This window comes from Gadus morhua, chromosome 7 (genome assembly GCF_902167405.1).
Source record: "Gadus morhua chromosome 7, gadMor3.0, whole genome shotgun sequence".
In the NCBI taxonomy this organism is placed as follows: Eukaryota; Metazoa; Chordata; class Actinopteri; order Gadiformes; family Gadidae; genus Gadus; species Gadus morhua.
Window position 1 is genome coordinate 26,348,882 of NC_044054.1, and position 14,412 is coordinate 26,363,293.

At 44.7% G+C, this 14,412-nt stretch overlaps 1 protein-coding gene across 5 annotated transcripts; it reads right to left on the minus strand.

The window, feature by feature from the left end:
- Positions 1-2,638: 2,638 nt before the first annotated feature.
- On the minus strand, positions 2,639-13,736 carry LOC115547369 (zinc finger protein 25-like). Of its 5 annotated transcripts, none has more exons than XM_030361557.1 (8): positions 12,255-13,736; positions 11,248-11,520; positions 11,003-11,069; positions 9,048-9,577; positions 7,778-8,071; positions 4,646-4,929; positions 4,400-4,463; positions 2,639-3,909 (listed from the first exon to the last, which is right to left on the minus strand). In XM_030361557.1, exons 4-8 carry the CDS (start codon positions 9,157-9,159, stop codon positions 2,846-2,848), a joined length of 1,818 nt encoding a protein of 605 aa, XP_030217417.1. In that variant the 5' UTR covers positions 9,160-9,577; positions 11,003-11,069; positions 11,248-11,520; positions 12,255-13,736; the 3' UTR covers positions 2,639-2,845. The 5 variants fall into 5 exon arrangements, with proteins under 5 accessions (XP_030217417.1, XP_030217414.1, XP_030217416.1 ...); XM_030361554.1 differs by having other exon boundaries at positions 11,248-11,525; XM_030361556.1 differs by lacking the exon at positions 11,003-11,069 and having other exon boundaries at positions 11,248-11,525.
- Positions 13,737-14,412: the final 676 nt, after the last annotated feature.

Sequence of the window (14,412 nt, forward strand, 5' to 3'; positions counted from 1 at the left end):
CCTTGCCTTGCCTAACCCGCTTGGACTGTAATTCATATTCATGCTACTAGTTTGATCATTGACTGACTACATGAATAGAGATTCTTATAGAGGTCTTATAGTCAAACGGTATCGGGTATATACAAATTTCTATGTGTTTAGGCCAGTTATGAGATCTAGTTAAAATCATTAAAAGTAATTACCAAACACATTAAAGAAAAGAAAAAAACAAAAGCAAAGAGATTTTGCAGCAGTAGCACACTTTTACTTAAACAGAGTGGGATAGGAATCAGGTTAACAAAACATAACATCTAAGCTGTCTAACACATTACCAACGCAACATTGAAACATCATAAAACATCACAAAAAAAACAGCTGGAATACAAAGAGTTTGCTTTGTATTCCAGCTGGCCTGTTATGAGCAAATTTCTATACGCTACTATAGATCCATTCCAAAACATGTTCCAAGTAGGCTATAGGACAACGCATAATGCATCCTGGAATGAGTGAAGCTTGCCTGCTGACACGTTAAAATGACTGTCACAACTGCAATGAGCAAAACCATTTGTACATAGTGTAGGCTACAGTAGCCTATTCGATATTGAATGAAGTAGGTTACTTTACACTCCCTGTCACTGTACAGAGTAGACAATATGATTTGCTTGTACAGCACCTTAAAAAACTCACTGTAGCCTATATTCATAGGCACACTCAGCCTCACTTTCAATATAACACGTACTCGCATTCTGTAAACACCATCAGTAAATAATAATATGAAAATATAAAATATCTTTCAACAAGAAAAAATAATTTGTTTACTTTAAATGGATAAAGGTCAACAAATGCGCAATTTTCAGCTGTCAGAAATGTGTTGTGATCACTTGTATTCCTCATAGCTCTCAGGCTTTGAGGAAATCAGCAGCCAGCGATCGCAGGTCTGCTCTGCATGTATTAACTGTGGCTAAACATCAACTGAAGGGCAATGAAGCACGCTAGCCAATAAGAGGACCCGCCCACCGGCGGAAACCAGATATTGAGTGGTAAACTCGTTTTGGTAAGAAGAACCAAAAAACGAATAAACAAACTGAAATTTTGATTTTCGTTTTTTTGGACAAAACGAAAAAAACGAAAAAACGGCTGGTTTTTGGTTTCTGCTTGTGTCAATTATTCCCAGAAAACAGTAATAAAACGTACCTTGCTCTAGGTGTTACAACCTGAGACAATAAAAAAGAATTGCCTTCTGCATTATTGTTTTTTCTTTTCCCTTCACTTTCCCTTGGCTTTGAGTGTCGCGATTTCGGTTTCGATACGCGTATCGTTACAGCCCTAATTTATATCTATAAAAAATGTTAACCATTCTTTCTTAGATTTGAGACTAATTACAATTATAAAATCCTACTTACCATGTGTAAATATTTTTAAGACTTTTGAAAGATGGATTTAAGACTTTTTAATAATATTTAAGGCCTAATTTTTTCGATTTATGAATTTAAGACTTTTTAAGACTTTAAGGATCCGCGGGAACCCTGTTATGGCATATAACACGTCGGACTCTCGTTTCTGGTATTTCCACAACGAGACTTGTAGTGGGCGTTATCTCAGACATGTTTGAGAAGGAATTGGGGGAAAGGAACGTTGGCTTTGACTCCCTGAAGTACATGAACCACGACATGGAAGAGAAAGGGATTGTTGCCCTCAAATATCCCCTGCTTGAGCCCCTCTACCCGCTGCCGAGGGACCACCGTGTCGGCGCTGCCCGCTGCAGGAGGCAGTGGTGCCTAAGCGCTGACCACTGCCGAGAAGGTGGTCCCTCGGCAGCGAGGCTCCAGCGGGAGACAACCGCGCTCAACAAACCCTTTCTTCTCCATGTCGAGGTTCAGTCTATTTCAGATTGATGTGGACGTGGAAGAACCAGAGGGTCAGAGAACCCAACGTAGTCGTTTGTGATTCATAATATCTTCTGGAGGCCCAGCTTTTGGTCGTAATAATATATATTATTTGATAGATATCCATGTATAATATATTATTTAGATGTAGAGCTCCAGGACTCCCCCCGGAGCACCCGGAGTGTTCTAGAATATTTACAGAACACTGCAAAAGGCTATGTGCGCCTCGCCATTGCGATACATCCACTGTAATCGGAGCGCATGGAACCGTGGCAGCAAGCTGCTCAGGGCCACACCCCCACCCTCCACCTTGAACCACCTCTCTCCTCATTTGCATTAAAGCTACAGACTCCGAAATGGTGCGTTTGGGGAAAGCTCAATGTGCGACTGGCTCGTAGTGGCAGTAATTCTGCACCACGGCTAAATTTCGAAAACGGCTTCAAATACTGCATTTGGGGCCCACTAATATCTATAATAAAGCATCCATAAAGTAGCATGCTATGGGACCTTTAAAAATATTATTTTATGAAACTTAAAATTATTCTGATAATATCCAAAATCATGCAACCGTTTCTGCTGGCAGCTACATTGAGCGTTGCATGCATTATAATATACAATTGTATATTGTATATAGCCAATTGAAAGGGATTTCTATACATTCTCTTTGGACCTAGATATACCTCCTGTCCTCTCTAAATGAAAGGTGTTGTTATAGTTTGCATTGCAACTGTAGCCACCAAGTCTGATACTTTGGCCAATCTAGTGACTTTTTCGTTGTAGATTCCGTTAATTGTCTTGCAGCCAAGTCCACTTCACCCACAGTGTATTGCAATTCAACTTGGTCGCTCCTCTGGCCAATCCTAAAATCTCCACGTTGGTCAATACCCCTCACCTTCACACAGAAATCAATTATTTACAACAATAAAAGAGTAAACGAAACGAACGAAAAGTTGGAAACCACTGAGGCTGGTGTTGCACCTTCAGGGCTTCTCCCCGGAGTGAGTCCTCACGTGTCTATTCAGGGCGGAGCTCCGACTGAAGCGCTTCACGCATTGGTTACACCTGTAGGGCTTCTCCCCGGAGTGAGTCCTCATGTGCCTCTTCAGGTGAGAGCTCGAAATGAAGCGCTTCACGCATTGGTTACACCTGTAGGGCTTCTCCCCGGAGTGAGTCCTCATGTGTCTCTTCAGGGCGGAGCCCTGACTGAAGCGCTTCACGCATTGGTTACACCTGTAGGGCTTCTCCCCGGAGTGAGTCCTCATGTGGACCGTCAGGTTGGAACTCGTACTGAAGCGCTTCACGCATTGGTTACACCTGTAGGGCTTCTCCCCGGAGTGAGTTCTCATGTGGATCTTCAGGTGAGAGCTCGAAATGAAGCACTTCATGCATTGGTCACACCTGTAGGGCTTCTCCTCGGAGTGAGTCCTCATGTGGACCTTCAGGTTGGAACTCCTCATGAATCGCTTCACGCATTGCTTGCACCTGTAGGGGTTCTCCCTGGAGTGAGTCTTCATGTGCCTATTCAGGTGAGAGCTCCTATAGTAGGACTTCACGCATTGATCACAAGTGTAGGGCTTCTCCCCGGAGTGAGTCCTCTTAATGTGGCTCTTCAGGCTGTTCTTCAGTTTGAAGCGCTTCGTGCACTGGTCGCACCCGTACGGCTTCTCGCCGGTGTGGGTACGCCTGTGGATGACCATATTGGTTTTGTCGGGAAAACACTCGCCAGACAACACAGCGGGCCGGTCCTTGCCGCGGCCCCGATGCCCAGTCAGCTCCTCACGGTGGACCAGCTGCTCGCCGCGCTCCAGGCTCTTTGCCCCGCTGTGTTCCGCAGACAGCGAGCTCAGAGTCTCCAGTTTGAACACGGCGAAGTGGTTGTCATGGCCGTCCACCGCCAGTGGGTACTCCCCTTTTCCGTGGACACTCAGGATCCGCAGCTCCTCGCCGTTACTGGACAGGTGGGAGGAGCCAGGGGCGTCCACATGCAGACCATCTGAGGGGGCGCCGCACTGTGTGCTGCAGTCTCCAAAGTCATCGCAGTCTTCTGCAGTGGGAATAAATGCAGGAAGTAATTGTACTAATTGTACTAAATTAATAATTTGCACAAAGGGATACAGTATGTATCCATTTGAGACGTAGCACCGCTACGTCTCCCCCTTTTAAAGATGTGGGAGGTCATGAAGACAAAACCCAGACGATCTGTTGTTTTCCATCCCCTGTTTTACCAATACTGTAGTTATATTGGGAATCAGAGCTGATCTGAGCATTCCTGACACCGGTCTGCTATGAAGAAGATGTAAATCATTCTACTATAAACTGCACAAGTAGTCCTTGTGTTTTAGCGGGGCTCTGGTCATGATGCACTTTCAAAAGAGGACCAGGCATTTAAGTGCAAGCATAATTAGTAGAAGTAACCACACAGAGATAACCATGGCAACCAGTCAAAACAAATCGTATTTTTATGATCATTCTGCGCTCGCATCCGCCGTGTTGATGAACAAATAAAACCCCTAAATGCAATGTGTATTACTAACCTACAGCGGGCATGCCTCCACCAATATCCTCTTCATCCTTGGTTAAAATGGTGTCTGGGGTCTGCTGCTTTCCACAGAAAGAAGGAAACACACACAAGACATAATCTTTCATTAGCACAAAATAGTTGTCAATCCCCGCTAACGACACATTGAATCATAAAGGTGTGTGCTTTCTATGGGTGTGTGGTGGAGTTGTAGCAGAGGAAGTTTCTCTTTTGGATGGTGAATGAGAAGATGATTTCCAACCTGCCCAGTCAGCTCCTCGCGGCGGACCAGCTGCTCGCCGCGCTCCAGGCTCTTGACCACGCCGTGTTCCGTGGACAGCGAGCTCAGAGCCTCTGGTTTGGACGCAGTGAAGAGGGTGTCATGGCCGTGCAGCGCCAGTGGGCCCCCCCCTTTTCCGTGGACGCTCAGGATCCTCAGCTCCTCGTTGTGACTGGACAGGTGGGAGGAGCCAGGGGCGTCCACATGCAGACCATCTGAGGGGGCGCCGCGCTGTGTGCTGCGGTCTCCAAAGTCATCGCAATGTTCTGCAGAGGGGAAAAAATGACAGAAAGTCATTGTTTCGAAACATTATTTGCAGAAAAGGAGTCAATAAAGAAACTATTTAAATGTATGCAACACAGAGGGTTCAAAATGTGTACTAGTGCAGACACAGATTCCCTCAACTCAAAGCTCAAGCGGTTGACCAGGTGGAGGACACTGAACGAACACCAGCGCAAAATGATACGAGCATAACATGACATGCAAGACAAGCGTAATTATTCTATTTTGGCAATAACAAGCGACAACGTGTCATTCCCTGTAAGCTGATCAGCTAACATTTAGGGGTGTCCGATATTGGCTTTTTTGCCGATATCCGATATGCGATATTCTCCAACTCTAAATTTTCGATTCCGATATCAGCCGATACCGATGTCGATATTTGGGTTATTTTTCCTCAAACCTAATTTAGGTAACATTACATATCTCCTGTTGTGGAATTAACACAACATGCTTAATGTTATTGTGATGCCCCACTGGATGCATTCTTGAATGCAACAAGGATTTCCAAATGTTAACATTGTCTGTGCAAAATAAGAAAAATACTTCAACTTAATTTAAGGGAAAAGTGCCATGTTTATTTTTATTTTTTTAATGGTCTCAGACAACAGTTTGGATTACACTCTCCCTGAGATAATCTTGACAATGCCCACAACAAATAGGGCAAACTTGACTTCACAAATGATAAAACATTGTACCTGAACTATGTGCAACATAGCAGTATGTTTCTTTAACTAAAACTCAATAACCTTAATTGAATAAATGCACAAATATGAGTCAATTACAATGTGCACTGTACTGCACAATTTTGAAAACATTTATTTGAGCTATAAAAAAAAAAAAAAAAAAAATTGGTTTTAAGGCAAAAAAAATCCGATACCGATATTGACAGATATTACATTTTTATGCTAATATCGGGCCGATAATATCGGTGGGCCGATAATATCGGACATCTCTACTAACATTTATAGGTTTTGAATGAATCGATGTTTGAGATTATGAACCAGCTCATGTGGCATCTGTCTGGAAACCATTTTCGGGTCTTGACAGTTTCCATCTTTGAAATGCAACTTCCAAGTTTGACTCGAGTTTCATCAAGGCCCTGGTCTTCATGCTTTTCAAAAGAGCACCAGGTAGAATACTTTACATCCAAGACCATTCAAAGAGCAGGAAATGGGACCAACGTCATTATACATTGTTCATTTTGAATCATCAACTTTTCCCAATTACTTCAAATGAAACAACTAATAGTGACCCCTGAAACCCTGGACCGTCTTGTTTTCCACCCATCATCGGCCAGGGACACAACTCACCATCTCCCTGCGGTTTAGTCTGTGGTTTGCAGATGTTGGCTCGAGCCAGGGTAAAACGACTTGCCGCACAGGATGCATTTGATCTCGTTTGAATCCGCAAAGAAAACAGCGTACTCCTCATCACCTTCATCCTCAGCGCTTGGTTTTTTTTCAGGCTCCGAGTTATTTGTAATCGAATGGTAGCCGAGCCTTCCGAGAACAATTGGCTAATTTCAGATACGGCAGCTTTCGCAAGTACGTCCATTATGGACGAAAGCTGTTCTTCCAAAGTTGAGCCGCACGGCGACATGTTTATCAACATATTTTACCCTGTTGTGGATAAAAAATAAAAAAATCGAATGCTGTAACAAAATACGAGAGGTCGAGAAGGACTAGGTTTGAAAGATTAAGGCTTTATTACCACTTGCATAAGCTAACAACAAAACCTGAAATGGTTTGCAAACTCCCAGGCGCAGGAATCTTCTTCCCGGGAACAGTCTGGAACAGAGCTATAGAGCTATAATCGTGAATAAAAAATAACTAGAACAGACAAATTTAAACAAAAACAGGATAGAGGTGTGAATTAAAAGGTCCCATTGCCCGTGTCAAAGCACCCCATTGCCTCTGTGCTTGAGCATGTACCAACGCAAATTGCGAGGGTCACTGAGGCTGGTGTTGCACCTTCAGGGCTTCTCCCCGGAGTGAGTCCTCCTCATGTGGACCGTCAGGTGGGAACTCGTACTGAAGCGCTTCACGCATTGGTTACAACTGTAGGGCTTCTCCCCGGAGTGAGTCCTCATGTGGACCGTCAGGTGGGAACTCGTACTGAAGCGCTTCACGCATTGGATACACCTGTAGGGCTTCTCCCCGGAGTGAGTCCTCATGTGGACCTTCAGGTTGGAGCTCCTCATAAAGCGCTTCACGCATTGGTTACACCTGTAGGGCTTCTCCCCGGAGTGAGTCCTCCTCATGTGGACCGTCAGGTGGGAACTCGTACTGAAGCCCTTCACGCATTGGTTACAACTGTAGGGCTTATCCCCGGAGTGAGTCTTCATGTGGCCCGTCAGGTGGGAGCTCTGACTGAAGCGCTTCACGCATTGGTTACACCTGTAGGGCTTCTCCCCGGAGTGAGTCCTCATGTGGACCGTCAGGTTGGAACTCGTACTGAAGCGCTTCACGCATTGGTTACACCTGTAGGGCTTCTCCCCGGAGTGAGTTCTCATGTGGGTCTTCAGGTGAGAGCTCGAAATGAAGCGCTTCACACATTGGGTACACCTGTAGGGCTTCTCCTCGGTGTGAGTCCTCATGTGGACCTTCAGGTTGGAACTCCTCATAAAGCGCTTCACGCATTGATCACACCTGTAGGGCTTCTCCCCGAAGTGAGTCCTCCTCATGTGGCTCTTCAGGCTGTCTTTCAGTTTGAAGCGCTCCGTGCACTGGTCGCACCCGTACGGCTTCTCGCCGGTGTGGGTACGCCTGTGGATGACCATATTGTTTTTTTCGGGAAAACACTCGCCAGACAACACAGCGGGCCGGTCCTTACCGCCGCCCTGATGCCCAGTCAGCACCTCACGGTGGACCAGCTGCTCCCCGCGCTCCAGGCTCTTTGCCCCGCTATGTTCCGCAGACAGCGAGCTCAGAGTCTCCAGTTTGAACACTGTGAGGAGGTTGTCATGGCCGTCCACCGCCAGTGGGTACTCCCCTTTTCCGTGGACACTCAGGATCCGCAGCTCCTCGCCGTTACTGGACAGGTGGGAGGAGCCAGGGGCGTCCACATGCAGACTATCCAAGGTGGCGCCGTGTTGTGTGCTGCAGTCTCCAAAGTCATCGCAGTCTTCTGCAGAGGGAATAAAGGCAGGAAGTAATTGTACTAAATTAATAATTTGCACAAAGGGATACAGTATGTATCCATTTGAAACGTAGCACCGCTACGTCTCCCCCTTTTAAAGATGTGGGGAGGTCATGAAGACAAAACCCAGACGATCTGTTGTTTTCTATCCCGTTTTACCAATACTGTAGTTATATTGGGAATCAGAGCTGATCTGAGCATTCCTGACACCGGTCTGCTATGAAGAAGATGTAAATCATTCTACTATAAACTGTACAAGTAGTCCTTGTGTTTTAGCAGGGCTCTGGTCATAATGCACTTTCAAAAGAGGACCAGGCATTTAAAGGTTGGGTATGGGATTTGCGAAACGCCAGCAGATTTTGAAAATAAACAACTCAAATGGTCCTACCCCCTCTCCTTCAACGCTGACTCTGACTCCACCCATTCCAAGTACATGGACGCGCAATCATGCACGAGTGAACACAGATGCGCGAGTGCGAGCCATTAGCTAGTTAGCTAGCTCCAGTAGCTACCGCAGGATAACAACAAACAGAAGCTTGCTCTGGGTCACGAGCTTTGAGTACGTGCACGAAGGGGTCGCGCGGGGAGAGGGGGAGTGCAGTGCGACCGTTTGATTGACGTACTTACTGTCCAATGCAACTCGGTGGCTGTGGAAATCATTGGCTGGAGTTTTTCGAGCCCTGCCCGTTCCACAGATGATTGACTCGTTTAATTTTCATGTCAGTACTTCTAACTCAGTGGCTGTAAGTGGGTAATGATAAGGATTTCAAGTAATTTTGCAAAAATGTCCAAAAAAGCGAATTCCATACCCAACCTTTAAGTGCAAGCATGATTAGTAGAAGTAACCACACAGAGATAACCATGGCAACCGGTCAAACAAATTTTATTTTTATGATCATTCTGCGCTCGCATCCGCCGTGTTGATGAACAAATAAACCCCCTATATGCAATGTGTATTACTAACCTACAGCGGGCAAGCCTCCACCAATATCCTCTTCATCCTTGATTAAAATGGTGTCTGGGGTCTGCTGCTTTCCACAGAAAGAAGGAAACACACACAAGACATATTCTTTCATTAGCACAAAATAGTTGTCAATCCCCGCTAACGACACGTTGCATCATAAAGGTGTGTGCTTTCTATGGGTGTGTGCTGGAGTTGTAGCAGAGGAAGCCTCTCTTCTGGATGGTGAATGAGAAGATGATTTCCAACCTGCCCAGTCAGCTCCTCGCGGTGGACCAGCTGCTCACCGCGCTCCAGGCTCTTTACCACGCTGTGTACCGCGGGCAGCGAGCTCAGAGCCTCCGGTTTGAACGCGGTGAAGGGGTTGTCATGGCCATCCCCCGTCAGTGGGCCCTCCCCATTTCCATAGACGCTCAGGATCCGCAGCTCCCTGTTGTGACTTGACATGTGGGAGGAGCCAGGAGCGTCCACATGCAGATGATCCAAGGTGGCGCCGTGTTGTGTGCTGCAGTCTCCAAAGTCATCGCAGTATTCTACAGAGGGAAAGAATGACAGAATGTAATTGTGTTAATTCATTATTTGCACAGTGTTTTTTGGTGTAAATGTAACACCTGATTGTTGTAAAAACCTACATTTGCATATTGTCAATTGTATTTATTCATTTTAATTATTTTTCTCTATAAACCCAATTCTCACGGGTTGGTTCGACCTGGAAAATAAAACCCTGTTTTCGAACAAAGACATCTGGTCTCGTGTGTACTACTTGGGAGCTACACATAATGTTTTTAAGTTTCTTGAAGTTGGAATCATGGCGGAAGGAGGAGACGACAGCGCTCAAGACATCCATCAGCCTTCTAATAGGAATGTGCATTTCTGGCAAAATTACTATTCAATATTCGAAAATCAAGACCCCCCCCCCACACACACGCCCGCAACTCGGATACACACACACACAATGACAGAGAGAGAGGCTTTTATGATTTGTATGAAATCAATCTGTTTATTTCAACAACTGCCCGTCAACAATCAACATCAAAATTATTTCAACGTGGGCTTAGGCAGATAGGCCTACATGCGCCGAAAACAGATTGCTATTTATTTATTTATTTTACTGAACACAGCCAGCATGACGGTGAACTTTTTTTTTTTCTACAATTTATTTGTTACCAGCAGTCGTAGTTTTGATCAGCAGAGAAGACGTTTTTTTTTACCTTCCTTGACAGCGGTCATTATATGCTTAGCAACGGTGAATTATTAAAAAATGATTCACCACCAGAAGTTGTGACGGCCCATGAAAGTGAACAGAGCGTTCAACAGCATTGAGAAGAGCCGTGTAATAAATAACTATAGTCATATTATATTATTAATATTCTACGCGAATCTGACTATTCGACGATCGTTGCCCATCCCTACCTTCTAAGAGGACTAAGTCTGAAGTATGGGCATATTTTGGGTGTTTAAAAATACCACGATAATACCGAAAACCGGGATAATTTTGGCCACAATAACCGTGAGGTTAAATTTTCATTCCGTTACATCCCTAGACACAACCCATGGTATCTGTTTTCCTATCACCTGTTTTAACAAAACTGTAGTTATATTGGGAATAATATTATTATGGATGTGACGGCACAATTAAGTCACGGATCGGTTCATATCTCGGTGCAGACATCACGTCTCGGTACGAGTTCGGTACAATGAAGGGAAAAGAAAAAACAATAATGCAGAAGGCAATTCTTTTTTATTGTCTCAGGTTGTACCACCTAGTGTCATACACTCTCTCCCCTAAGCTAGCTGCAACAGCCTGAACTGTGTAATCTAAGATTTAAACAGTAAACAATAAGTACTACACTTAACCTCCAGACTCCAGACTCAGTTATAAAACAGAAAATTCTGAATGTCTTATTTATGAAACTGCAAAGTAAACAGAAATTTTATATGCAATATGTATTACTAACCTACAGCGGGCATGCCTCCACCAATAACCTCTTCATCCTTGATTAAAATGGTGTCTGGGGTCTGTTGCTTTTCACATAAAGAAGGAAACACACACAAGACATATTCTTTCATTAGCACAGAATAGTTGTCAATCCCCGCTAACGACACATTGAATCATAAAGGTGTGTGCTTTCTATGGGTGTGTGCTGGAGTCGTAGCAGAGCTCTTTTGGATGGTGAATGAGAAGATGATATCCGATTCCAACCTGCACAGTCAGCTCCTCACGGTGGACCAGCTGCTCGCCGCGCTCCAGGCTCTTGACCACGCTGTGGTCTGCAGACAGTGAGTTCAAGGCCTCCCGTTTGGACACGGTGAAGAGTGTGTCATGGCCGTCCAGCGCCAGTGGGCCCTCCCCTTTTCCGTGGACGCTCAGGATCCTCAGCTGCTCGCTGTGACTGGACATGTTGGAGGAGCCAGGGGCGTAAAGACTCTCTGAGGTGGTGTCGCGCTGTGTGCTGCGGTCTCCAAAGTCATCGGACTGTTCTGCAGAGGGGAAAAAATGACAGAAAGTGATTGTTTCGAAACATTATTTGCAGAAAAGGAGTCAATAAAGAAACTATTTGAATGTATGTAACACACAGAGGGTTCAAAATGTGCACTAGCGCAGACACAGATTCCCTCAACTCAAAGCTCAAGCGGTTGACCAGGTGGAGGACACTGAACGAACACTAGCGCAAAATGATACGAGCATAACATGACATGCAAGACAAGCGTAATTATTCTATTTTGGCAATAACAAGCGACAACGTGTCATTCCCTGTAAGCTGATCAGCTAACATTTATAGGTTTTGAATGAATCGATGTTTGAGATTATGAACCAGCTCATGTGGCATCTGTCTGGAAACCATTCTCGGCTCTTGACTGTTTCCATCTTTGAAATGCAACTACCAAGTTTGACTCTGGTGAGGCCCTGGTCTTCATGCTTTTCAAAAGAGCACCAGGTAGAAACTAGCAGTCAGCCTAATCCATGTGTGCTGTAACATGAGTGGAATTTCCAACCGCCCCCTTGTGATTCGGGCCGGATGACTGAGGAATACTTTACAAACATCCAAGACCATTACAAAGAGCAGGAAATGGGACTAGCGTCATTTTTCATTGTTCATTTTGAATCATCAACTTTTCCCAATTACTTCAAATGTAACAACTAATAGTGACCCCTGAACCCCTGGACCGTCTTGTTTTCCACCCATCACGGCCCGGGACACAACTCACCATCTCCCTGCGGTTTAGTCTGTGGTTTGCAGATGTTGGCTCGAGCCAGGGTAAAACGACTCGCCGCACACGATGCATTTGATCTCGTTTGAATCCGCAAAGAAAACAGCTCACTCCTCATCACCTTCATCCTCCTCCTCAGTGCTTGGTTTTCTTTCATGCTCCGAGTTAATTGCAAGCGAATCGTAGCCGAGCCTTCCAAGAACAGTTGGCTAATCTCAGATACAGCACCTTTCGCAAGTACATCCATTATGGACGAAAGCTGTTCTTCCACAGTTAGGCCGCACGGTGACATGTTTATTAACAAATGGATATTGTTGTGGATAAAAACCTACAATATAATACAAAATACGAGCGGTCGAAAAAGACTTCCCTTTCCTATGGCGATGACCCGGAAGTAGTGATGTTATGGTTTGCGTCGAGGCATCGGGGCCATGATCGGGGCGTGTGTCGAGTACCTCGGCTCCTCCCCCAGCGAAGCTCCGTATCGAGTAGGATTCACATAGGCGAAATGACGTAGCGTGTGACGTTCGAGGCTTCATCCCGGGCTGTTCCGCGATATGGGTTCACTTTACAAAAAGAAGACCCTACCCAGTTCCAAGATCACTTTTATGGCTATGTAATTAATCACACTCGTTCTCAGTCATCATGCAGTTCTATTATTACAATTATTAGTAGGCTACTGTAGTTATAAGACAATCTATTTTGCCCGGGATTACTTAAAACCTATGTCAAATGATTTGTTCTCTACCATGAGCTCGGGAGATATTTATGAACGGCACACTCACACGTATCACTGAAATGACTTTAATTCTTAAACGTTGTGATGTTGTACGAAGCAAACATCACATCACCACAGGAAACTCTTTCTTTCATCATAATTTCATTCACCACTAGGTGTCCCTAGCGTACTCATTTGAAGCTTCGAGGTCGAACCACTTTTATGGTTCACCTGGCTGCGAGGCTTTGACGTTTCATGAGGCATCATCTCGCCACCACTACCCGGAAGTGCTTGGAGTAAAGGTGTTTCGAATTCTAAAAATGCTGAAGAAGGGGCCTCAATGCCGGCTCAATGCTTTCTTTAACCCTCCTAACACAAAGGTTCCTCATGAGCTTCCTTTGCGAAAGGAGATAGTGGTATCCCATAATTCTTTACGGCGGCAACATTGAAAGCAACACGCCACTGACGAAGCTTACCGACACTACCCGAAGACGCACGAGAGACGTGGTAAAGCAGAAGAATAGAAGAGAAGAAAATACAATTGATAATAATGGGTGCCAATTCCAGAAACATAATTATTTTAATATAAATGAATTAATTTATTGCTGGTTAGTAAGTACGGTGGCGCATTGCAGTCACATCACAAAAAAAAAATCAGGTTATCTCGTAATCAGTGTTGTATAGTAGCGAAGTAGAAATACTTCCTTACTGTACTTAAGTAGTTTTTTTTGGATATTTGTACTTAACTACTTATATTTCTCTGTACTTTTACTTTTACTTCGCTACATTTTGCGAAGAAAACGGATACTTTTACTCCGCTACATTTCCCTTGAAACCTTCGTTACTCGTTACAAAATCAACTCATCTTTAGAAAAAAAAAAAAGAATCATGAGAGATATGCGAATAACGTTGGGGACTGTGGTAGAACACAGACTGCGAGCCTGTTTGGCGAATCAGCTGTCCCAGCGCACGTTCGCAAAGCCCCCTTGCTTAGTTACTGTTGCTACGTCGATCAAAACTCCTACGACTGTCAACACACAAATGCATGGCTAGGACGAGGGCAAGGGCTATCAAAATTCTACAATTTGTATCAGGCTGGTTTGTACACGCAGTATTACAACACTATCTTATACACTTCAATACGCTGTATACGTGCCATTTTTGCTACAAAGCTAATTTAAATACCCTTTTTGGGCAGGGACTTAAGTTTTCCGAAAATCCGCGATCCTGGATGACACCAAAATCAATATTAAGTAACGTGTACCAGCGCGCGCGCGCGCGCACACACACACACACACACACACACACACACACACACACACACACACACACACACACACACACACACACACACACACACACACACACACACACACACACACACTTTCGGTGCTGTTTTAATAATGATAAATAATTAATTTAATTTGTATATAACAC

Excerpts from the sequence above, each read along its gene's own strand:
- LOC115547369 (XM_030361557.1), bottom strand. The coding sequence starts at position 9,159 with ATGAAAGAATATGTCTTGTGTGTGTTTCCTTCTTTCTGTGGAAAGCAG. Across the intron at positions 8,072-9,047 it reads TGGAGGCTTGCCCGCTGTAG|AAGACTGCGATGACTTTGGA; the intron begins GTTAGTAATACA and ends TTCCCTCTGCAG. Across the intron at positions 4,464-4,645 it reads GCGAGGAGCTGACTGGGCAG|CAGACCCCAGACACCATTTT; the intron begins GTTGGAAATCAT and ends TGTGGAAAGCAG.